The sequence below is a fragment of the Fringilla coelebs genome (genome assembly GCF_963513975.1).
Source record: "Fringilla coelebs genome assembly, chromosome: 4".
Classification (NCBI taxonomy): Eukaryota; Metazoa; Chordata; class Aves; order Passeriformes; family Fringillidae; genus Fringilla; species Fringilla coelebs.
This window is the reverse complement of record NC_140032.1, coordinates 57,592,758-57,619,447: the sequence shown is the minus strand read 5'-3', so window position 1 is coordinate 57,619,447 and position 26,690 is coordinate 57,592,758. Positions and strand designations below refer to the sequence as shown.

General features: G+C 40.3%; 1 protein-coding gene across 1 annotated transcript; it reads right to left on the bottom strand.

The window, feature by feature from the left end:
• Positions 1-902: 902 nt before the first annotated feature.
• Positions 903-6,855, bottom strand: LSM6 (LSM6 homolog, U6 small nuclear RNA and mRNA degradation associated). The gene is made up of 4 exons (XM_084205235.1): positions 6,808-6,855; positions 5,753-5,865; positions 2,621-2,734; positions 903-1,105 (listed from the first exon to the last, which is right to left on the bottom strand). The coding sequence occupies exons 2-4, from the start codon at positions 5,844-5,846 to the stop codon at positions 1,071-1,073; spliced, it is 243 nt and encodes an 80-aa protein (XP_084061361.1). The 5' UTR covers positions 5,847-5,865; positions 6,808-6,855; the 3' UTR covers positions 903-1,070.
• Positions 6,856-26,690: the final 19,835 nt, after the last annotated feature.

Here is a 26,690-nt window from a genome sequence, read left to right as displayed (position 1 = left end):
TATCCATGTAAAATTGAGCTGCTTTTATTCACTGTGCTTTGATTATCTGGGAGCATTGTTGCAAAATACACAAAAACAAGTTCCCTCTCTGCCGTCAGCTCAGAGGTTCCCCCTCCCAAATGCATACCCCATACTCTAATGCACTTCTCATTCCTGGCTAGACAAAGGGAATATAGAGATGGTACCAGGTTGTGGGGGGAATGGATGGGAGAAAGAAGCAACTGCCTGGAGAGGACACATGTGGCATGTTTATAAAAGCTTTCAGATTCCTAGTGTATTTTCAGGAGTAGATTTAGGTATTAGTTAAAATTGCTTTTTACTGAAGAAGTCCATTGTGTTTGGTAGAGAAGCACAAGAAAAAGGTCACCCCAAGCAGAGGAAGGGTGGGGGGTACACAGGCAGGAGGTGAAGTAGCTACTAGGCTGTACTGACATACCAACTGAGAGCTCTTCACCTCTGACTGACTTCCTCAGCTGGCACAAAGCTTTCTTTCACCCTTAAGGCTTTTCTTCCATTTGATTCAATTCTTTCCCCACCCCTAACTGTTGAAGTGTCACTGTTACATTCCTTGATTCAATCCACAATTCAAGATTTTTTGGACAGCTGAACTTTTTAGCCGATGCCTCTTACTAGCCTGGCATTTAAAGCTGACCCTGTGTTTTCCAAAAGGGACAGGTCATTGGCACCAAACCATTAGCATTTCCCTTCCCACCATCAGTTAAACTACTATTTTGCCATTAATACAGAGCTCTGATTTGCAATTACTCTATGCCTGCTTACCTTTCAATCAGTACTTTTGTAACTGTTAGTATAATTAAATGAGCTGTTGCTTCAAATTAGTCTTGCAGCACTATTACAAGCTTCCTTTTTATTTTTCTTTTGTACAATGGAACAAAGCAACGCTTTGAAACAGAAGCATTCAGGCAGTTTACACTCACATTTACATTTATTTTAAAAAAATACTTAAACACTTGTGTATTTCACCTGTGGATTTTGAACTACAAATCAAATAGGGCTCATCACTTCAAAGAGGCTCACAAGTACAAAAAAACAGCTTCCTTCTGGCATCTTCACATCCTCCTCTTCTGGGTGCTTATGTACAACACTGTGAAAAAGAGAAAGTGGCACACAGAAGAGGGCCCTGGTAAATTACATGCAGAAGCCTTTTTATTTAAACATCTAATTTCCATGGCATATAAATTGACACTGTAAGAGATCCCATTCAGCATGAACAAAGCCAGGCAACCTTTAAGTCCAAGTTTCAAGAAATGCCATTAGCTCTAAATATTATGTATTACTTTGGTTCAGTATTTATTTTATTCATAGCCCAACTATGCTCCAGCAGATGCAGCTGAACAGAGCAGGAACAAAGGCAGTGCCCTGCAGTATTACTGAGGGGAGCATTAGAGAGTTCCTCAGCAGCAGAATTACAGGTGTCAGACACTAATGCTGTGATCTTTCAATAAAAGCTGGAAATCCCAAGCACTTAAGGCAAAGCTAGCTACGATTAGTTATGAAGGAAGAGACATCTTCCTCTTGGCTTGGCTGATGATATCCCCAGAACAGATCCAGTCACAACATAAAATGATACTGTACTCCTAAACCTGCCACATGTCTTCAGTTCTCTGTTCAGCCTGTTCTTGAGCCTTCTGCCTCTCATCCCCTTGTTTTAATTTTCATAACAGATTACTTCCTTAATTGATCCTCCAGCTGAAATGTCACTCCAGTCCTTAGCATAATAGTCCAAATGCCTTGCAAAAAGCAAGGGTCGGCCTCGTTTCAAGGATTATTTCTCCACCCAAAATGCTCTTTTACACTGGTGCCACACTCTCTTTGACTCTTTTTCTAACATGGGGTTTGGTCCTTGCGTCTTTTTATTCCATCCCTCCTTGCTGAGCTCCATTTTCTTCACAAGCAACTTGGTGAAACTCTGCTTCATTTACCTCCTCTACAAGTCTCTTCACCTCCGACTTGTGAACCTTTTCTATTTTTAGATACTCTTCTCCCTGGCATGTCCTGTTATTACAGCCTGATACCAGAGACTCATTTCAGGAGCCTGGGATTGTCCTTGAAGTGCACTAAAATCCACCTACTGCACTTGGATATTCAAAGGCTCAATATTAAAGCATGAGTGATTTTTTTGACTGGTGGTAAAATCTTTACTCAAAAGATGAAAATAGCCTCCAGGACTAAGGATAAGCATCCTAGAAAACTGCTTAACCAGAAAATATTTGTGTCACTGTAATATCTGCACTGTAGCATAAATTTATGCAGTAGCTTGCCTAAAAACACAAACTCTTATGGTGCAGAGGCTATCTAAGCAAGCAGTAAGTGCAAAAGAGTAAGCCAGTCAAACAGTAGAAAATAAGCTCCAATAAGGCAAGAAAAGAGCATGCTTCTCTAAATGAACTTAAAGTTCAAGGAAAAAAGGACCACAGGAATGCAGAAAAGCACAGACCCTGGAAAGTGAAACTGTGAAAAGCAAATATTGTAAAGATTTCCAAGAAAGAATATTAGTTTTAGGCTTACAAGCAGCTTACTTACACCTCAGCCACCCCTCAAATTAAGACTATCAAAACACAATTTTTTAATGTGTAGTAAGAGAAGGAGTAGGAATTACCATTATTTCCTCGGATAAATGCATCCCCATACTTGTTCTTTAACTGTCCATTTACATATTCCTCAGTCTGCTCCAGAGCTATGTTCATATATCCATCCAGGCAAGCCAGGACACCTGAAAACAGTGGCAGTTTAAAAGAGATTCAGCTTGGACTTATTTTAAAATAAACAAAAATGTGTTTGAATAGTCCAGGAAAAAAGCCCACTCTGTATCCTTATAACAAACTAAGAACCCAAACTAAGACAGATGTCTTCAAAGAATTCAGCTGGAGAAAGGAATCCCAGGCACTCTGGTAGCAATGTTATCAGTTGGTGTAAGAGTTGTGGGAGTAAAAAAAAAGAAGTTATTAAGGCATTATTTCAAAAGATGGACAATTTCCATTTTGAAAGTTTATGCTGTCCCTTCTCACTTGTGTTTTAAGCCCACACCAAGAAACACCTGGGGCATTAAGTGTAACTGGATAACCTAGGGATAAAGCTATGTAAACTGAGTTGTCACAAAACTTGTGAAGGATATAGCTGAAAAACAACCCTTTTAATACAGGACAGCATACACATATTTGTCTTCATGTTTACAGAGCTAGGAGAACACTGTCTGCAAGTCTCTGTTTTGATGTCAACAAAACTCTACACATTTTTCAACAAAGGCCACTGAAATCTTCCCACAAAAAAAATTACACTGTTTTGATAATGCAATTAAAGAAAAAAAAAAATCTTTCATTTGCAATATTAGATGATTTTTTGGATCAGGAATATATACATTTTAGTAGAACAGAGGTAATACAGCTTTTTACAAGTTCCTTTATCTTCCTCTTGCATGTGGGTTTTCCTGACTTTACCCTTGCACAGACAATACTACTGAAATAACTTTTTCCTCTGTTTGAAAAACATCTAGCTATTTACCTAGCAGTAAGACATGAAATATAATATATTAGCTGTAATTAGGAAGAGGGAGAAAACTCAGGACACACTCTCATTTTTCAGAAATGTTACTGCAGGATCTTCTAGTTAATACTCAGGAATTCAACTTCTTCTGCCAACTTGTCATGGCTTAAAGGTTATTATTTTCCTTCCTGTTTTTCTCTCCTCTGTTTCCACAGACACAGAAAAACTGCTCACAAAGTGCCACTAAATGCACCAAAAAGACTCAAAACTAAAGTCGGGATTCTTTTCCACTCTAGTAATCCTGAGGTATCCACACAGGAACAGAAAACAAAAATATGTTTGTACAAAATTAAAACCGGACCATGTGGATTTACCTCAGCTACGTACAACTCAGTAGGCCATAAATGTAGTATTTTCAAACTCTCTTGCTCCTAGAATGCATTCATGGTTGTTTCATTCCCTTCCTACTTTTCTTTGTGTTTACTCTTACACCACTAATGACATCAACTATTATCACTGCCCATCCTGGCTAGCAATTTACCTGCTTTATCTGTATGTAAAGATGCTTTAACGTACATATCCATATTTACACGCAGAAACCATACATTAATGTACCCCTGATCATTTCCCTGGGCTCCCTGACTTGGACATTTGCAGCACTTGGCAATGGCTGAAGACAGTTCAGTCACTTGCACGGGGCCACATTGGTGCTGGTGTGGAGGCAACAAAACTATCAGCAACAGCCTGGGGGAGAATCTGGGCAGATCTGCAGCAACAGTCTGAGATGCTGTTTTGGAAATGTTTGGCTTTTACAAATGCTGGTCACACTTTTGCAGAAAACAAACTAAATGCATATTTTTCAAACAAAAACACTACATGCATTTTCTGTCACAAGATCAGAGTGAGGGAAATAAGGGAGGGAAGGGGTGGGGGAAATCCAGTGATAAATAAAGTACAGGGACCTCTTGTTCAATTAATGTGGTGCCAGACTGTAGGCAAGTTAAACTAGCTCTGCTGAGGGGTAAGCTGAGTGGTTCATCTACAGCACTTACAAATGGATCTTACCAAGGGAGGGGTAGCAATGCTCTCAATGAAAACAGGGAGCGCAGCAAAACCCAAATCTGGTTTGGCCCTGCCGCGTGTGTACCCTCAGGTAAATGAGGACTTGCTTTAATTGACTTTAACGAGCTCTCTCTACATTCTCCTGCACTGAAGAATTTACAAAGAGGCAGCAAACTTTTTAAGCCCCCAACCCCACCTGAAGTGCTCAATGTGGTTCTCAAAGAAATGAGAGACTGCAAATTTTGTCAGCCGAGCAACACTGCAGAGAAACAGGAAGGAGTAAGAAATCACTGCTTGCTCTGTCAGTGAACAATTTAAAACTGTCCTAGCACAAGGATTCCTTGTCACAGCACAAACAAGTGTCCTCCCACAAGTGTCAAGCTAAGCCACTTGAAGTAAACCTCTCTGAAGAAAAGGTCTGTTGAAAAACCATAATGCTTAAGTCAGTACAGAATAAAACTTCTAAATTGACCACAGCAGAAGATACATGATTAGTTTTGACTGAGTTTGGATACTGCTAAAAAAATTGGTCAGGTTGATACTGTTAGCTTAATGGGAGCAGGACCAGGACATTTCACTGCACAGAGAAGTTTAATTTACTGGTTTAAAAAAAACTGTAATCCTATATACACGAAGGTATACTGATAGACTTGGCAAAAGCTACACTAAACTTTTCCTGTATCTCTGTGAGCCTTGATCCTACACAGATCTAGGCAGTTGTTTAACCAAGAATGTCAAGAATGCTTTACATCGTGTAAGAATTCTATTATGACTGACAGCAGAGTTTACTCTGGAGCTTTCCTGGATCAAGATCTGTATTACCTAAATAGAGAAAAAAAAGGTGAAGAAAACTGTAGTTCCAACAAGGGGGGTTTCTGCCATTTCAGGAGTTGTAATTTCCAGACAATCTTTCCAAGTATCAGTTTAGAAACTCAGAATCCTCCAGTTTAATCACTGGTGACCAAGGACACTAATGATTTAGATCTCTAAATCTACTGTTGTCACCCCCCTTTTTATCACTTTCTCCAGAATTGATTTTCCATTTTTACTGTTACCATTCTGAGATCTCTAGTCTCATACTCCATGATTCTAGATCACATTGCTTTTCTTTTCAAAATCAATGCATCTATTCCAGCCTCCTCAATGAATTACTTTACTCACTGTGAGAGACAGATGGAGAACTTACCTCGATAATCAACTCCAGAATTTAATTTTACAACTACTGGCCTTCCAATGATTTGCTTTAGGAAGTCACTGGGGGTTTGCTTCCGTAGACTCATCTTGATCTTCCCTGGTAAGCTTAGAAGTGAAGAGAAAACATTCGGATAAGAGACATGCCTCCACATTGTTTTAAATACTCAGCAGAGACAGGCAGACCCCTGATTTGTAATACTTTCAGTAGGAGAAAATACTGAAGGAGATGAAAGCAAAACTTTAGGAGTTGAGGTGGGGAGACAGAGCTCCTAAAGCCATTGCATTCAACCTTCCCTTTGGCATTTTTACTACTTCTGAAAGCATTATTGAGAATCCTTGTTTGCCACACTGTGTATCTTTGAAATTTCAACAGTGCCAAAGGCCTCATCAACCCTAAAACCTTTTGCTAAAATGCTTTTAGCGGGCTAAGCCTAAATAGGTGTTTCATGTCTTTAGGGGCGGACGGAGCAACCCATCCACGCTCTATACACGGAAGTCTGTGCGAGAACAGCAAGAGTAGTTTTGACCTCAGCTCACAAACAGAAGAAAAGCATAAATTTAAAAGCATGCCTTCAGATAATAAAACAGACTAAGTTAAGGCTCGTGATTAAATTACAGAGGAAAGATGCTGCGATTTAAAAACGCAGCAGGCGCACCCAGTTTGGTACAAGACCCGCTCTCAGTGCTTGACTTCTGCTCTAACATCGCTTTGTTCTGCGTTTTAAGCAAAGGCGGAAAACACCCGCACGCTGCCGACTTCGTTTCGCTGCTTCCTGGGGCAAATCGCAAGGGGCAATTCCTGCCGTGAATCCAGGGATCCCCAGTGTCTCCCCACCAACACCCACCGCCACCAGCCATGCCGGCGCCCCAGGGCTGCGTCCCCTTCCCGGACCACGCACGCCTTTAGAGCCGCTCCCCCCGTGCGGAACCCTCGCGTTCCAGCCCGGCCCCAGCGCCCTGGGGGAGGTTCCGTCCGGAGAGCGCGGCTCCATGACCGGGGAGCCCCCGGGCAGCCCCCGCCCGGCCCCGGGCCGGCCCCGCACTCACCTCCCGGCGCTTCCCGCGCCCGGCCCGCCGCGCCCCGCCTGCCGCCGCCCCGCCCCGCTACGGCGGCCGGGCGGGACAGCCCGCGCAGCGCCCGAACGCGGGGCGGGCCCGTGGCTGAGGACGCGCCCCTCCTGCCCGGGGCCTCGCCGAGGATGGGCCCCCACCCCGTCACGGAGGTGCGCGGGTTTTTTATGGTTTGCTTGGGATTCCACACAAAATAACACCCCATCGGAGAGAAATCTTACAGGATGTCTTGTGGAAAAAAAATCTTACAGGATGTTTTGTCGAAAAAAAATCCCCACAGAATCAGATAAATTGGGAAAGGCCTCAGAGATCATCGGGTCCAGCCTATTAGCCAACCCCGCCCGGTCAGCCAGACCATCCGCCGAGGGCCTCATCCAGGTTTTCCTTAAACACCTCCAGGGGTGGGGACTCCACCACCTCCACATTCCCATGTCTAATCAGCCTTCCTGCGATGGAATTCTTCCCGATGTCCCATACGCTACTCATTATTGTATTCTATTCCAATGAGAGCCTGTTAATTCCCAAATGATGTTGTCCTTATCGGAGACACAGTGAGCACCTCACAGGCGTCCTGGTCCAGAACAAGACAGGAAAGTGCTGAAGGTCATTTCACAGAGGAATCAGTAAACATAGAAACATAAGAGATTTTTTTTTTTTAAGTCACCTGGGAATAGCTTGGCACGAGAAGAAACTGAACTCACCTTCTACTCTTCTACTTCTCTCTGTCATCTCACTTGTTTTTCCTCCTTTCCCCCAGCTATCCCCTGATGTCTGGAAAATACTTCTTTTTTTCTTTCTTCTTTTTTTTTTTTTTTTTTTTTTTTTTTTTTTTGTCTTGCTGTGTTTAGGATTTAGTACTGTGACAAGAGTTAATCATCTGTGAAAGCTTCTGGGCTGTTTTGTTGGGTTTTTTTATCTGTCCAGTATTGATTTAGTATCTTGTCAAACCTCTCAATTCTCATGATACAGGGAAAATGTACCGTGGCTTTTCAGAGCACAGATTTGTATTCTTGCTTCTTTCTAGAGTTGTTTATCTTCTCTTTTTGAACCCGTGTCCAGTAACAATTTTTTCTCCAATTCTTAGACTAAAAGGCTTTTAAGAGGCAAGAGCTGCAAACCTGACCTTACTCACCTGCCTGTCCCAGAGTTCAAGCCCAGGCAGGGACAGGGAAGTTTGGCCGCAGTTTGGCCACACTGTGCCTGTGTTTCCAGGCAACCGTCATGTTAATCAGGAGCATCCAACTGTGCTTGATTATATCTAGTATTTGAAGCAGAAAAGGAGCATAAAATAGTTACTCCAGGGAGCAGACTTGCAAAGTTTTATTTGGCTTCCCTGGCTTCAGTGAGTAATGCTTTGATAAGGGAATATTCCTGTTTTCATTGTTATCAATCTCCAGTATAAAGATTGGGCAAATAAAACTTTCATGTCTGGGCTGGTAAATTTGCATGGCAATTTTGCAAATCCAACCAGGGACACTTGGTTTTGTGAGCCTTCCTCTTTGTTTTATTTCTTACAAGTTTGCCTTCAGAGCTTGTATTTTTTTTTTTCCCAAGCCATCAAAAACTGATGAGCTGTTTTGCCTTCTGCTCAATAGGCTGCTTTCTAGCTAGCTGAGGCTTACACTTAATTACAGTTTCTATGTGTGTGGATACTTTGATTGTCTGCTGTCAGTCAACAAAATCCTTGTGCTTTCCTGCTTCACAGCCTGTGAACCTCACAAACACATCAGATTTGAATCATGGGCATTGAGATTGGTGAGTTCTGTATCCTTAGCTCCCTTCTTCCATACTTTGAGACCAAGTCATGAACCCAAATCTTGGGTAATTTTCCTTGGTTTGCCAGAGGTCTCAAAGCAGTCTCATGTGCTGTTCCTAGAGGTAAATTAGCCTTAAATGGACTCCTTAAGGATTCAAAATCTCCAAGAGTGAAAATAGAATTCAGATGTCATTGGCTAATTATTACCTCTTGTTTGCTTGTCCTCTAGATGAAAAAGTATTTTGATCTAAAACGTTGCATACCTGGCTCTCAGTAGATTGTTTTAAATTCTGCATTGCTTTATCTTTTCCTAGCGTACCATGGTAGAGTTTTTTCAGCTGTATAACTCATGGAAATCAGCGAGATACTGCCCTTGTGTTTTAATCAAGATGAACTTGAAAGGTGAACATTGTAAGTGATAGAAATTATTTATAATTTGGTAATAAAAGTTTATGTCTAGCACTCCAAATTTCACACATCTGCTATGTGCTGGCCTTGAGATATAGAACAATTGCAATTGCCTTTACATTTGGCCTCAGATGAAAGGTCATAAATTACAATGATAGAGTTCGTAGTCGTTCCCAGCTCACAAAATTTCCATATTAACATCTTCACCTCAAACATAAATGGTTACAGAGTTACAAAGTAAAGAGTTGTGTTGGCCTTTGTCAACTGAACTTTAGGATGGAAGTCTGTGGATTGTATGCTATTGCTAACTCTCAAACATAAAGCATCACAGAATCCTTGTTCAGAGGACCTAATTAAAACTTTACAGTTAACTTTAAAAATGAAATGGGATTTCACTCTCACTCATCTCTCTTTCTCCTATCAATGCAGTAAAACCCACTTCAAAGTTAGGAAGGTTTTTCTCTCCCAGCTACTTGAAATAAAAGCATTTTCAGAGTGAGATGGTTACAGAACACAGAATGGGTCAGAAGGAGTGTCCAGTTTCTCCTTTTCCTGTGAATTGCACATCATTTATATAAGTAAAGTGCAGATCAACAACAATCCAGATGACAAAAGAATGTCTGTGGCACATTTTGCATTCAGCCTGAACAATCCCCAGCAACACCCAGTAGATGAATAAAAGCCTCAATCTTTAAACAGTTCTCACCCGAAACTTGTGTCAGAGAGAACAAATCCATTCTTGCCCAAATCACAGCATATTACATGATTTCAGCAATTAACTTTGGTGCCTTCTTAGGTTAGAAAAAAGGGGAAAAGCATTTTTTAAAATTATGCAATGAAGTAAGACGCCAAGATCAAGTTCTAAATCCAGGGAAATTTTCTTGTTCAGAACCTCTGAGAATGGGGAGGTAGAAGGAGGTACCGGCCTCCATGAAATAGCATTGAGGTGGAGAAGCTCTGCAATTCAAGCACTGCTATTACAGGGTTTCCTGAGGACCCTCAAGTGAACATGATACTGCATTTCTGGGGTTTGAGGGGTGGAAGGCAAAATTTCTGCACTCACTGAAGCCAGCAGAAGTTTTGCTAATTACTTAGGATGCCTCTGTAAGTTATTGAAAATACACCTGAGGTCTCAGGTGCTTCTTCAGGCCTTCCTTCTGGAGCTATGTTCTTTCACTGTGATTTATGCTTCTTAGAACTGTCTTCTTCTGATGTTTTGAGTGTGAGGAATAGGAAAAGGAATTGAAGGGTGCATGAAGCAGCAAGAGAAAGAAAGGAGGTATTGGAACCTCTTTTTCCTCCTCTGCAAACTTCCTGGTGGACAAGGAACTGTGAGCAGTTGTTCCAGGGAGCTGGAGAGAATAGTGTAAGAACTCAGCCTGAGGCTTTCTCTCTGTCTCCTGCACTTTCAGTTCCATAAAAAGGAAAGGAAGAGCCTCAGAAGCTTTCAGAGTTCACTTAACCCCCTCTGAGTTCCTGGGAGTGCTTGGCTTCCCAAGGGCCTGGCTTTTCCTTGAGCATTAAGAAGTCTGATGTTCCCCTTTGCATGCATTTAGATGGGAGAGTTCAAGCCTCTCAGCATGTGAGTGATTGTCTGTGCCTATACAGTAAAATTTCAAAGATGTTTTTCTCCTTAAACTGAGGCTTAGTTATCCAGCATTATTTCCCATGCTGTGCTAGGATCATCAGAACTGATTTCCTTCCATGTTCTCAACTAAAAAGTTAATGTATTTTTGAATGGAACCTTACTCAAAAAAGTATTGGGTTTGAGCTATGGATTTTAGATAGAAGAGCCTAAGAAAATTCTGTTGTCTTCAACTTCTCACACTGTGCTCACCACCTTGGGATGTTCATCTCCTCCTGTATGGCATAAGTGACACAATGACCTTTTGTCACACATTTGTCTCTCCTGCTTTCCGTCCAGTTAAAATATAGTGTGACAGATCATGTCAGGTTTGTGCTTTCTATTAAGCAAAGGCTGGAAGCCCCACTTAATTCCTTTTTTGTACCACTTAGCTAGATTTTTTTCCTAAAATATGATGGAGTTGGAGCAACGTCTTTTGTGCTTAGACTCTATAGAATATTCACATCAGGGTAAAAACACATTCTATATTTTTTGCTTGTGGAGTATCAGTTCCAGATGATATTTCCATGTAAACTTCCCCACATCCAGTTTGATGAAGCTGATTCAATACTTCAGGTTGAAAACACTGGTATCAAGATTAAGCACAGAAAGGCCTTGAAGTAGCAACTTTAAACAGATCCTCTGGTGCAAAACTTCTGCAAATTGGTTCCCAGCTCCCTAGAAATGCTTCTGATGCTTACTTGGGGATATGAGGTAAGCATGAGTCAGATTTGTAGTGTGGTGATAATACATACCTTGTCCTGAATTTCAGTGAAAAAGGAAGGTTAAAGTGTGTTCAGCCACATTAAGCATGTAGAATAATGGGGGTTATGTTACCATCACCATTTACTAACAGGAGAGCTTGACTTCTTTAGAAATAAAATGCAATTTAATGTCAATGTTAGGCCACTCCTAGAGCATTTGTGGGCTGGTGTTTTCCAATAGGCCCAAATTTCTGGCTATTGACTAAAAAGTCATTATTTTGTGAAGGGAATGAAGGAGAATGCAGTTATTTTGTAATGTAACAACAAAAATGGATAAAATCAAAAGGGAAGACTAGAAGGCTATATCTATATGAAATAAACTGTTTTGCTAGGCATAGAACAATAGCATAAAGTTCCATATTAAGTCAAAAGTTTATTTTTCACAGAACACATTTTACAACTCTCTTGTCTTTTGAACTCTAATATAAATTCAATGGATACACTAGTGAAAATAAAGATTCTATCTATAAATAGAGATCTGTCAATCTGGTGTGGCTGCCTGTGACCCAGTCCCCAGGGCCTGCAGTTTCTGAGGTAGTGTAACCTGAAACACACTGTTCAGATCTGATTCCCTGGTGTTCACACATGCCAAAAATTATTCCTCTATACTTTAGTCTTGTCTGCTTTTACAAGAAAAAATATATTCCTGTAAAAATTACATAAAACAATATTGAAGGTTAGGTACTAACTCTTCCAGATCTGCAATAACAGGTTTGGAGGAATGCTATCTTCTGGGAGAGGGGAATGATGCAGGGCAACTGACTCACTGTTCCACAGTCTGGTTCACACCTTTCAGGCAAAACTGCCATCTGTGCCATCAGTGCAGCTCCACCACTCCCAGGAATTGTAGGAGCTTTAGGGCAAAAAACAACACCCATTTTTTCTCACTCACCTGATCTTACCTGGAAAATTGAGAGGGCAGTAGCATAAAGTGCCTGTAGCCATCCAGACCACCTGGCATTAGAAATCTCACTCTTGCTGCTGCTGCTGGACCTGCATGGATGTTGGAAACAGTGGAGGATGCTACAAAATCTCTCAGCTTAGACAGGATTTGTGACAGTGGAACTGCAAAGGTTCAAAAGCCCCTTGTGAGCAGAAGACAGATGATATAGAAGCCTGATCAGTCCTTGCAGGCTATTGTGGCCAGGAAGGTGTTGGCAACATTGCTGTAAAACGGGTTATAAATCCTTATGACTTGGATCATTAAAGAACTACAGCACTCATTACTCTCTCTGCTTTGCTCCATAGCAGAGGGTTTCATGCTACAAAGAGGAAGAAAATCCTCTCTGGTTCCAGGAGAAAGTGGAAGGTGAAGAAGCACACTGCATTCACACTGCTTTTCTTTGGTTCTTGCTTCATTTTGCTTCCACTCCATTTAGTGGCACATGTTCTTGGTTTCCTCCATGACGTGTGCAATCCTCTGGTCCTGCCTCATCAGACCATGTCCCAACCGTGTCACCTCCTCAGCTACTACATTTTTCCTGTGCATTCACCTTCCTCATTCAAATGATATCCTTTCTTTTTTTCCCTTTTTCTGTTTTTATTTATGTATTTTATTGGGTATTTATACATGTATTTCTGTATTTATCTGGGGTTATTTTCCCCCATGGCTTTCACCTGCTTCTCTGTTTGGGACTGACATTACCAATTGATTTCACATAATGCACACAGGACCACCTAAATATATATTCCTGTCTCTGGATGTAGGGTTTGGACATTAAAATCAATGCCTGGGAGGTGAAAGGCATCATCACCCATAAATAACTCTTAAACTGCTCATTTTGGCTCCTCAAACAGAGTATCAACAATGGAGGATATAATTTGGAAGATGAAATGTGAAAATACACATGCTATGCTCACATGCTGAAGTTTCCTCAGCTGGAGGGAATTCTGGTGGAAATGGGGAATAACAATGAATTAGTGGTCTTGCACAAAATGGATAAGGAGATTTTAAAATTTTTTTTTGTAATAACAAAGAAATATCTGTGATAATTTATCCCTTTCCTGAACAATGAATAATAAATGAATAATCACATGCTGTGTAAACACCTCAGGGTTACACCAACAAACAGTGCAAATTACCAGTTTGAAATTTGGAAACGAGCAAGTCAAGTGTGGGACAAGTTAGTCCAGAGAGGGAGAATCTGTTCTCACTTCTGCTGCTGAGCTGCTCTCAAATGTTGAGGCAGCTCATCTCACTTCTCTGTGCCTCACCTTCTCCTCTGTCAAACAACAAGAATGATATATCTAAAGTGCTTTCAGATCAATGGATGAAAACTTTATGTAGTAGGAAGGTATTATTAAGATCCTAATGATGCCATGGGAAAAAATGATCAATAATTATTTATATTTTCCTTTGCTGTTTAGGAGGTATTATTCTACTGACTGTATTTTCTACAGTCAAGTGCACAAGAGCTGAATGTTGTCACTGTCTTGCAGGGCATACAAGTCTTTTTGTATCTATATTATATAAAGATGGAAAACAGGTTAAATTCTAGTATGTCATTTCTCTCAAGGCTGGAGGGCCAAAGTCAAAGGAAAATCTAATGATTTACTGCATGAACAAGTGCTGTACATTATCTATGCATTAATAAATTCTACAGGACTGTATGTGCATGCTTTACTCATACTATATATTAAGCTTGATTTTTTTTAGGAATTCAGATAAAAAGATTACTTTTGAAAATTGCCCCACATCAAGAAATCTGTGTTTAAGGAATTGTGTATTTATTTTTAAAGCAACCTCATTACTACCAGACTACTTCTTCCTTTTGACAGTAAAGCAGAGTGCTTATCTTCCATATTTTCATAATGAAAGCTCCCAAGCACAGGATACAGTGGCAGATTTACAGCCTGTGAGCAGCAGAACTGACAGGCATTTTAATATGAAAGGAGATATGATGTCTTTAATGTACAGTGATGTCACTTCTAACAAGGTAGAAGCGTGCTTTTTGCACTGCAATCACCATAAGAAGTGAAACCTGTCTGCTTCAGGAGTCACCTTTTAACCCAGGAAAAGGTCACAAATAATAGAAAAAAGACAGGACTCTGCTTACTCAGGTGGAAGGGCACTCTGACGTTGGAGGAGCAAGGCTATTGTGGATGTGCATTATCTCCAGGAAGCTGAAGCTACAAATAGTCTAGCTTGAGCTAACCTTGAGAACAGAAAAGGAAAGGATAATGAAAATCCTCAAGGGAGTGTTAAACTGAAAGCCAGATTGCCTGTTGACCACCCTTTTTCCTTTTATCCAGCATTGATTGGACCTAATAACTTGAAAGTGATATTGACAGCAATATAGTCCACCATTACCTGGACACATGATTATTTCATTGAGAGAAAGGACAGGAGCCCAGTACCAAAAACCTATTTCATTCTACATTAGACCAGAGAATTTACTACTTTGTCTAGGAAATATTTGCCAATTATTTTAAAGGCTGATCTAAAATGTGCATTTCTTAAATGCACTCCCAGCTCCTGACTGAAGGCTTTTACCATGTCATTCTGAAGATGCACTGTTCTTAAACATCATATACAAGAGCATAAGATTAAAAGGCCATAAAATAGCAAGAAATCTCAAGGTCCAGTAAGTACATTGTGTTAGCATTGGGCTGGTGACTTTGATTAAAGACAGGAAATTAAAATACATTGTCATATATATAGATACAGTATCTCCTCAAGACAGTTGCTTCCTCCAAACTAAAATTTCAGAAAATCAACTTTGGATACTATGGGCTTTGGTATTTTGGCAGTTTGATCTTAAAGGGATTGCAATAAGGAGGAAAAGAACAACATAAGAAGTAATTATGATGTTTTCTATTATCTTTGCAGAAATCCTGATTTTAAATGAAAATGGTTTTCAGGAGCCTCTGAACCATCATGTTCTCTTAACCAGGGTGCTGGGGCACAGAAACAGTGACAGTCAGGTAAGGTAAAACAAGGAGGAAATCACAGCATTGAACAATTAGTACAGTGTTATTCCCAACATGATGCACTCATGTCAATACAGCTGTGTGTATCTGTGTCCTGCAAAATCAGAAATTATGATTGACCTCATGAGGATGCCTGTAATATCCCACTGCTAGTCCTGTGTTCTTTTGAATTTAATTTTTATAGATTAGTATATTCTTAGGGGTGATGTGATTGGTTTTCATTTACTTTGAAACAGCGGTCTCCCTTCCTCCCTCTTCAAAATGGAGGGAAGAGAAACTGCAAATTCAAGTTTACATATAGAAAAAATCAAGTTACATTTCTGTAGAAAATGTCAGAAATACTGGCAGTATCAGTGAATTCTTCACCCCGTTTTAAGCCTGTTATTCCAACAGCAGAAGTACCTTTTGAAGATAAGCCCTCTCTATGCTTAGAGTTATGATAATGTTTTAATTATATTTTCCAAAAAGTAAAAATACTGGGAAATGAGATACAATGTGATACTGCTGTAGATCCATAGATCCCTATAAAAATCAATCTGATGTCAATAATATAAGGTAATGGTTTGAAAGGGCCTGTAATAACTTTTAAAGGTCCTATGTCTGGAGAGGAAAGCAGCTTGACAGACACAAGCCATGAACTGCTTCGCTTTCCACGCTGCCTTATATCTGTCAATATATTGGTTATGGAGCTGCGCCGAGGCCAGTCTCCAAAGGCAGACTGTCACATTTCTCAAAAGATAAAACATCCCTAAGGGTGCAAAGAATTCAGGGACACAAGCTGATAGACAGGAGCAGCGCTGCCACTCTAACATTTTATGGCTGAGTTCAACGAGTGAGCCCTTTACTGGATAATTGAATTGATGAAAGGCTTACAGTTGCCCCGATTAAGCTTCTTCCTTCTCCATATGTAAGACTCAGGATAGTTTAAGCAGAAATTGAAGAAGAAATTCAGGAGAGAGACATTCATAAGCTCTTCAAAAACTGGTCTCGCATGAAAAGCTTGCCATTTGTTATGTTACATGTGCTGTTTGTCCATACAAAGAATCCTGTTGTCCAAGAAGTGCTATTTGCAGCAGCCTTTTTTGTTCTTCCTTCTAACTAAGGGTTTGTAAATATTTTTAGAACATGTCTTGCTGCTTCATGACTCATTCTCCTTACAATCTTTGGTATTTTTCCCATTTGTGATCATGCAGCTTCCCTGTGGCATATGGTCACCTGGGAAAGTATTATTAGGGAAGAAATTAAGGGATTTTAGCTATTTTAAACATTTTTGGAAGACTGAATTGTGGAAGAACAGCTACATCAAAACAACATTTTTCAATCTTCTGTTTTACATTGACCAGTCTCATTTGTTTGTGTTTTCCATGATGTAGCCCTCTATTGTATCTTTATTCATAACTGAATTGAAAATTATTTGGGCAATTTTCTTTGCCTCTGCAACGTGCTTGTCCTGTGCCAAGTGCAAGGGACCATTAGATGCTATGACAATACAATTTTTAAATAATTGTGTATTGTACCAGGAGCTCATCATTTCCTGCTGATGAAAGAGAACAGCCAGGAGATATTTAACCAAGTACTCAGGTAATGAGGACACACCTTCTAGTGTGATGAAAGGGAAAAGGAAGTATGATCTAATTCTTCAAGCCTAAACTTAGATTTAGCACTGTAAGTATTAGCAGCAGGATGCCATGGCAGTGTGAGGGTACAGTCAGAAGCAGGACTTATTTTTTACAGTTCAGCAGTAGATCATGTCCTACGTGAAGTTTTGAAAGTTATCATGTAATCTCTTAAATAATCTCAATAGAAATTAAATTCTACAAACACAACTTCTTTATGAACACTAGCCATGGTGAACCACTACAGAACACCGCTAACTGATGTACTAATGTGGAGATATCAGATTTGGGACAGGACCTCCAGACCCTATCTTTTTGCTCTGTCGGGTTTAAGGGCAATGGTTGTAAATAAGCCAATTTCAATTGCTTCTTTTACTGTATTCCTGTTGTCCTTCTGAAGACATTAAGGGAACGGGGCACTCAGTTTGTACCTGTGCCTATAAATAATCAATAGGATCAACAGGCTGGCAGCCACTTATTTTCAACAGAAACCCCATGGTTTGCCTGTACCAAAGCTTCAATTTTTTAATATTTACTTTCCAGATTTCACCTCTAGAGACAGTAAGCCACCAAGAGAATCCAGTGCTGGCATCTTATCTTGGCAGTGCCTATGGTTTAATTTGCTCTTGGCCTGGACAGTCAGACAACATCCTTGCTAGACCAGGACAGTCAGATGTACCTAGATAAGCTGCACTAATCAGTGTGAGTCTCGTATAAATAACTTAATATGGCTTACAAGTTACAACACTTGGCTAGTGTTGTAACTAGTGTCTCTCCCTAAATATATATATGTATATGCTCAGTATTCTGATAAAAATTTTTAGGGAAAAAAAAATTCATTCCCAGTTTATTTTTATTTATAATGTTTAGTGCAATATTTATATATGTTTAGTGCAATTATATATTTACACTACTCTCACAGGTTCATGAAATATTATGCCATATGCTTAAATATTTATTTTTTCTTTAAATTAAAGACTGGGTTATAACTGCAATTTTTGTCTTCTACCCAAACTGGTTTTGGATTCCTTCCCCACATGTGGTAACATTCTGTTTAATTAACGAGATTGGTGAGAATGCTTGATTTTTTAAAGAACCTTCTCTTTATGGAGAATTAAAGGTCATTGCTGGAAAACTGGCCAGCCAAGCTCAGTCATTTCTAAGTATTTTGTTAATTTTTCCTGGTTAATGATCCTTTCAAATTCAGAGTGTGCAGTTTCTTTAGACTTGCATCAAGCACTCCTCAGACCTAGCAGCTCACAGTGGGAAAAGATAACCTATTTCCTTCAAGCACTGCAGCTCTGTCTGTGAACTATTGGCATCACATGAAGATTGATTAAAGTTCTGCCGACACATAATGCACACAAGAAAAAAAAAAAAAGCCCTATTTGCCTACCAGATAGCCCTCTCAAATTCTAGCTGCTTGTCTCTGAGGTGTGAAACAGACTGATTCTGTTTATCAATTAGGGTGCCCGTGTTTAGAGCAACAGAGTGTGGTGGTAATGAGGCCCCACAGTCCTGGCTCCAGGGGAATACTTCAGTATTAACCTCAGTGCTGGGTCAAGCACTGTCCCCTTTAATGAGGGATGTTAGGCCTTCCCAGGCAGCTGCATCTTGAGCTGAAGTGTGACATAACCTCTTCTACTTTATCATGTCAGGTGACAAATTTAAACCACAGTGGGCTGAAAAAGGCTTGCTCAGCACTACAGATAATTTAATTCCTCAGTCATCTTTCCTCTTTATCTCCTGTTGACATGCTTCAGACTATAAAACAATGATAGAAACCGTGTTCAGATAAACATAAACCTTATGAAGGTGCCCAGTGGACTTTGTGCCCTTCCCTTGTTCACCTCTCTGAATGGCAGATTGGGGTGCTGCTGGTGAAGAGGGAAGGAATGAAGCTGGAGTGATCCGTGCTTTGGGATCCACCTGTCTGTGTGACAGACCTCCTTCCAAACCTCAGCAGCCCTGCCCTGCCTCATGTACAGCCCATGGGGCTTTGTGGGGGGCTCTTGGTTGTGGATGGGGATGTGTGAATTTAACCTAGCCCTCTTCTGCATGGTGTGATGCTGCCAGTCTCAGTTTCCTTGGCATTTCTATTTTTAATATCATGTGCGTGTCTCCAGAAAATTACCTGGTTAGGCTTATAATGAAAAGTTTCCTGGGAACCACCACCTTTTTATCTGTTCCACAACAGGCTCCCTCCTAAAATAGGCTTGAAATATACCACATTTCTCATCGGGTTTTGGAGGATAAAAGCAGTTTATTTCATTAGTCATCAGTCAGAGACCAAGCAGCTCAAAGATTTGAAAGTGCTGAATCCAAGTATTATAATTTATGGTTGGGAGACATCATCATTCAGTCAAATATGCTCCTTTCCCCAAGAGTTACATAAGAATTACCACTTTGATGTTGCTTTGTATCCTGGATAAGCCACCTAAACATTTTGTGATTCCTGTTTTGTAGAAAGTGCATAATGGGACATATATTGTCATTGTAAAGGGCTTGGAGGCAGTGCCAGGGCCTCTTCGCTACAGTAACAATAGCAGTGATCTTTAAGGCAGTACAGCAGTGAGATACAGAAATTGTCAGCAGTGCTTGCTGTTGTGTAACCCCAGCAGAAACTCAGCCCTACTCCCTGGTGTGATGGGGGAGAAAATTGGAAGGGTAAGAGTGAGAAAATTCATGGGTTGAGATAAAAGCAGTTTAATAAGTAAAGCAAAAGCCACAGGTCCAAGCAAAGCCAAACATGGAATTCATTGACTACTTCCCAAGGACAGGCAGGTGTTTGGCCATGCCCAGGAAATCCGGGTTCCATCACATGTAATGGGGACTTGGGACCATGCCCCTCTGATTCTTTCTTTCATAATTTTACATGCTGAGCATGACTCCATATGTTATGGGATATCTCTTGGGTCAGTTGGAATCACCTGTCCCAGCTGTGTTCCCTCCCAGCTCCTTGTGCACCGCCAGCCCCTCGCTGCTGGGGTGGGGTGAGAGGCAGAAAAGGCCTTGGCTCTGTGTAAGCCCTGTCAGCAATAACAAAAACATCCTTGTATTATCAGCATTGTTTCCAGCACAAACCAATAACATAGACCATATTATCTAACTTTGGAAAAAATTGAGCTCCTGAAGCCAACACCAGCACACCTGCTCTGCCAGGAGCGTGGAGAGAAGCAAGTCTGTTGAACAGCTTCCAAAGCTGCAGTGGCTTGGTGATGCCAGAGGGTACCTGTACTTGTAGTACTTGGCTATCCAGGATCTGACTTCTGTTGCCTCTGAAAGGCCAACCAGATGTGGTGACCTAACAGTCAGGAAAGGAAAGCAAAGCTCTCTCCTAAGAGCTAAGATCATTAGTGGGTGTCTAAAGGGGAATACTTGTTGTGACATTGATTTATGCAGTCTTTTAATTGCATTAAAATAGGTGTAGCCAGTTCAATGTTTGCACTAGAGTAAGTTTTTATGAGGCCAGACTAATGAATGAGCCCCTCTGCACCCTCTGAAATCATTTGAGTCCCTCCCTTGTGTATAGATTGAAATTACAGCAGCAGCCACAGCACAAGTGTGGCAGTGCCTGGAGAGCAGGCCAGTGCAGACCCATCAGTCAATGTCCTATTGATACGCTAACAAAAATGGACTAGTAGTGTGTCGGTGTTAAATGTTGCCCTGGTTTTATATGTGTGCATTTTTCTAGAGCTAATATAATTTCAATTATATCTTCCATAATTAAGTATCATTAATAACCATGTGTTTTATTAAATTAAAATATCTGGGAAGTGTCAGTCATCTTTTTGCGTATAGTACAATGGAGAGGGCTGCAAAAGATCCATATGGAGCCCAAAAGCCAGCTGAGAAAACTGGAAAGAAGTTTCAATTGGTGGAGGGAGGTTCACAGCAAGAAAAATATGCTGATGCTGTAAACCTCTTCATTCTGACCCTCCCATTCCACTTAGGCACGTTAGAGACAGACCTCCAGTGAACTCACTACTGAAACTGAGGAGGATAAGCAATAGCTTTTCAGACATGATCTATTCCTGGTAGCTGATGATTGATTTTAGATGTTTGAATAAATGCACCTACATTTTTTTCTAGTGATAGAATAGTTTCTGGTGCATGAAAGGGTTGCATTACATTGCTACATTTCTAGAGTGCAGTGGCAGCAATAGCTGTATTTCAGGTGCCTTTCTTAATCATTCAGATCCGAGAAAAGAACATGCCTTTGAGCTGCCTGCGGGACAGCATGACTGACATCAAGGATGAGCACGCCTCCTGTCCAGGCTGTGGGCCCGAGGTCAGTGAGAAGCTGGTGCTGATCAGTGGCCACCTGGACACAGCTGCCAATAATGAAGGCAGCCCCTGGCAGGAGAGGGCTGTGCCTCACACCACAGAGTGCCACTCGTTAGCAGCAATGCTGTGCCCTGAGTGGACAAGCCAGGGGCTAAGGAAAAAGATGGCTTCCTTTTTTAGCATGATAGAATGCAATTGTTTGTCAAAACTAGTGGGCTGTGCATTCAGTTATTTTATAGCAGCAGTGTCAAGTGTTCTGGGTGTTATGATTATGTTGTATAATGCTAGGAAAAGTACAGAGCTGGCAGCTAAATTTGTTTTGCTAACTGTAACCTTTACTGTGATCCAAGAGGTGTTTGTCTTGCCCCATATCAGTACTTCATTCACCATAAAACTACTCCTTTGCTATGCAGAATTACACATAAGCACTTTTTCTTGCTTTTGCACCTATACTAGACTTTGTGGAGAGCAGTGTCAGCAGCGCTGTAGGAAGAGGATTCAGGAATGACAGATACCTCCTCTCACCTCTGCTGCTGTAATTCTGACAGGCCTGATCCAAATCCACTGGAAGTTTTTACAAAAGGCTTCCATTTGTTTCACTGATCTTTGCAACAAGTCCTAAGACGCATTTGTCAACCTTTTAGAGAAGAATTTTCAAATAATGGGAGTCCCACTTTGGTCAGTCAGGGGCTAATCCTAAAATGCTGGTTTCCAAATATTTTGGATCATATACAACTATCAGCAAAAAAATACACCCCTACTCTATCTACAATCAATTATTTATTTATACACATGCTACTGTGCTAATTTATATATATCATAAAGCATGCACAAAATAGAAATTTTTAAAAGGATGAGTTGAAAATTAAGCAGATTAATTTTTTAAAATTATTTATCAATGAGGCACACATAAAGAATGTCTTCCTTCATCCCAATGGTCTGTTTTGTGTGTACTTTGGAGCTCATGTTCTTAAAAAGTCCATTAATTGACTGTGGCAACTTTACATCATCTACAACCCAGAAGTTATCTATATACAGCTTCTTGTATGTCCACCTTTGTTTGGAAACCATTTATTTCTGTCACTCACAAGTTTGAACACTTCACAGTATTGTCAATGGCAAAACCCTTCTCAGGCTCTCCATTTGTAAAATGGAAAAAGGCCCGGGGAATGTAAGAAGGTTACATACACTGCAGGGTTTTTTTGAGAAGGTAACTAATGGACTACCACTACTATAAGTCTTGCAGGCTGCTAAACTCTGTAGCATTTGGGCTTCCTGGAGAAAAAATATCCTTGGCAAACTATGGGCATTAGTAAATGAGCCTGATATTACCCTTTTGCATCATAAGAATGATCTCATTGTTATCATAATTCAAGTTATGATGCCAGAACCACGCTTCTTCCACAAACTAAATGATTCAGCAGAGAATTGTAATAAAAAGAGGCTATCTGTCAGATTATGGTTTAACTAGAGTTGAGCCAAATTTTGGGTTCAGCCATTAAAGCAGCTGTAGTTGGCCCTGGTTTAAATTCAGCTTTGTCTAAAAATCTGCTTTTGTTTTGCTTTGATTTTTTTTTTCCCTAATGACCATTCATTATGGATGTGAACTTTCCTTCTCTGTCTGGATATCTGTAAATATTTTGAAGCTTCTGTTTGCTGACTCCTATTATATTTGAACTCTGCTTATTGAGGCCAAGTTCCATCAGGTTGTCTCTCCTGTGCTTCTGACTCTTGAGCTGGTTCCACTGGAATGCCATTGTCACAAAGAATTTTCATGCTGCTTGACCCTATTTGCACATACTCTTGCTTCTTTAATTTTCCTCTCCAGAGCATATGATTAATTATATCAGAACTAAATATGCTAATTCTTCAATAAGAAAACATCTGGGAAAAAAAAATCACAGTTATTTTATGAAGTGCACAATTTCCAGAGGTACAAAAATATTCAACATGCACAAAAGCTGCTCACGTAAATGTCACTCTGAAATTTTGCAATCTCTTTCATAGTTATCTTTCCCTTCTCTGTTTTATGACCTTAGGACAGAGAACATGTCTATTTAATGTCTACATTAAAATGTAGCATGTCTACATTGAAATATTCAGTTGCTATTGGCCACTGTACAATCAAATCATCACTAACTTCCTCAGTCTTGCCATTTTATTAAAATCTTTAGCATCCCATCTTTTTTAGGAGGAAACATTGTTTTAGGTGAGCATCCTAAGGCAATATTTAAAAGTTGATTTCTTCCTTATATTTAATATATACCATTTATTGCATGAAAATTAAGTCATGTAGGGAAAAGAGGCACAGCTCTGGGGTGTCATCACCTCGTTAACATTGCCATAACCAGCTTGGTCAAAAGGGGAAAAAAGGTTAAGATAGGACACCACAGGATATGAAGTCCCAACACCAAACGAGAAGTCACTGAGTTAACATGAAAGATTTTAGAATGAAACCTTGGTGTAAGAAGCCCCTTGCAATAAAGGGCTGGAAACATTGTCTCTTGCCATTTGGAATATGTTCACTAGAGAAGAGCGGGAGTCTGTCCCACCATCAGCGCAAACAGGAGTTCACCACTCCCTAGAGGGGAGTGCAGTAGAAATTAACTCAGTAATGCCTTGTCTTCTGCTGTCATAGGAGCTCTGTCACCATGCTGGACTTCATCTACCAAATCCATGTGATGAACAATCCATACAACAGCAGTTCATGGAAAGAGTGGCATTTAACAGTTGCTGGTTAATTCATGGCTGGAACAGAGCTTACCCAGAAGCTCAGTTCAAAAATCATCCCAGTGGAAGTGGGAAAGAAAGCTTTGCTTGGGTAAAATTAATGAAACCAGTTAACTCAAAGCTGTGCATTTTGGAAGAAGGCAATGAGAGGTCTTTGCAAATTCTAGAAGGCCAATGAATCCCCATTTAGAATATTTTTTTCACATAAGTATGTGTGTGTATTTTATATGTGATATATATATGTGTGTATAGATGTGTATGTGTTTATAATAAAAGCAGGGTATTTCCTGCAGTATAGGCAGTAACACCAGTTAGTGCTGACTTATAGGTAACAAGAAGAAAGCGAGCAGGTGACTTGCTCCTAGCAATGTCATATTTGTCCATTTGTCAGCCTGGACTATTTCAGCAGCAGTTTACTGCCACTGCCATCAGGGTCAGCAGATTCAGATCTTAGGGGCTACCTATTGTTCATTGCACACATTTTTAGAACCATTACCATGCAATATTAATTCTGATTTTAAAAGCATCCTATAACTTTAGTAATACATATAACATTTACACATAAATAACCTTTGCATCTGAATCTAGGTCATCTCATTGTCTCTGTCAGGGAAATAATCCCTAATATCTGTTTATGTCAGATTGAGGAAACTGATTTTAGCCACCTTGAACTGTAGACTTTGAAGGCACAGGTTGTCAAGTCTTCCTGACTGCAGGAATCTGACACAAAGGAAGTACCTCTGGCAAGTTGATTGTATTTATGCATCTTGCAAGCAGTTGCCCAGCCTGTGGATTTCATCTCTTCCCCTGCAGGAGCATTTTGCAGCCAATAGATACCTGCAGGATGCACAGGCACAGAATTGTTGAAGACTCACCAGGTTCCTGAGCCTGAAACCACACATATTTAAGTATGACAGTGGACTTACTGAAGTAATTGTGACTATTTGCATAATTTAAGGCAAGTGTTTCCAGATTTGGGACTGTGCTGGCTAGCATTAAGTTTAATACTACAGAAGCAATAGATTAATTTGATTCCACATCTTTTAAATGTTCAGTAGTGTAATGTGAAATGGTTTGGACAAAAATGCTTGAATTGACTTGCAATAATGCATTGAAGAGTCCATGCAACATCAGTCAAAATGAGGAAAAATAAACCACATTGACAATTTTTTAGTAAAGAGAAAAATAAACATGCAAATAGGAGTTTATTTCAGTTCATCATAACCAGATGTGATCTATAGTGTACCATACTTTCCATTATTAAAAAAAAAAATTATGGGCTAGATAAAATTCTATTACTGTACTTGTTTTCAGTACCAAAAATATGTCCTTGATTAGATAGCTTCAATCACAAACAGTAACATATATTTTCCTGCCACCTGCAAATACGAACAGTGCTGTGTTAGGGCAGAATTGGAACAGGAATTAATATATTTGTACAGACAAATGCAAATACATTATGAAATAATAGATTTTTTGAATTATTATTTTCTAATCTTTTTTTAACCAAATAATCACAGCATTAAGAACATATAAAAATTCTTCATTAATTTAAATTTAATACTTTTTCCTATTTTTTTTGTAGTGGTTTAGTTTATTTCTTCTTAGTCAAACTGGTTTGGAGTGATCCTGGCTTCCTTAGAAGCCTTCAGAAACTCTGTTAAACAAAACACATATCCCTGTTGCTTAAAAGTCAACTAGGAGGGGGACATTATTTCCACCTGTGCAGTTTGAATTTGTATCATCTACATTTCTGTTGATGCCACAACAGAAGGGGAAAAAAAAGCCCCCAGATTTCTGACATTTTACAGGCAATTTCTAAACTCCATTGCTATTTAGAGGACATTTGGATTAAGACAAGTTTTTCATCCTGGACTTTCAGAGGCATGTAGAGTGCACCCTGAAGTATGAAGGATGTGATGGAAATACTTGCATAAGGAATTGCTGCTTCTGAAATGGGAAAGCTTTGTGTAAGTTTATTGACATTTGGTGGATTATTTCTGTGTCTGTCTGAGGTTGTCTGCACTTCAGAATTTTCCACAATTGCTAGTCTGCATGTGGCTCTAGCAGAGTCTCAACTGTAGACAAGCCATGTGTGTCCTTACCCACAGATCACAACTTTTTCAGAACAGATTTAGATGGCCCAGCAATATGAATGACAGCATCTGCTGGTACATGAGAAACTTGAGTGAAGCAGGCAGGCAAACTCGGAGTACCTCCCCTCAGGCACTGCTTTCCTTTGTGACAGTAGCCGCTGAGAGAAACCTTGTCACATGGGAACACAGGGTTAATGTGCTCACATGTCCTTCATGTGAGTAGAAATACCTGTACAGAATTTAGGAATTTAAGGATTCCTAGCCAACTGGTTAAGGAAGAGTGGGAGAGTCAGTGGTGTGTGGCCAGGCCTGTGGCTGTCCATGCTGCCCACCTGCAGCCTTCTGTGGTCTCCTGCCCTATTTTTCTGATGGACCAGAGCTCACACCACCAGAGCAATGATTGGGACAGCAAAAGCATGTGGAGTGGATGTTCATGGCTATCTGGGTTTCCTCTCTGGTAGTAAAGGACATACTTTATGTTTGTATGTCTGACCATGCAGGGTGATTGCCATGCCACCAAGTTACATGGCAGAGTGACATACATGGGACAACAGAGAACCCATCCAGGCTTCCTGTGCAAAGAGCTGTCTCTAAGCAGCCTGTTGTCACTTAGGAGCAGAATCTGACCTGTCTGGTGTTCTTATGTGC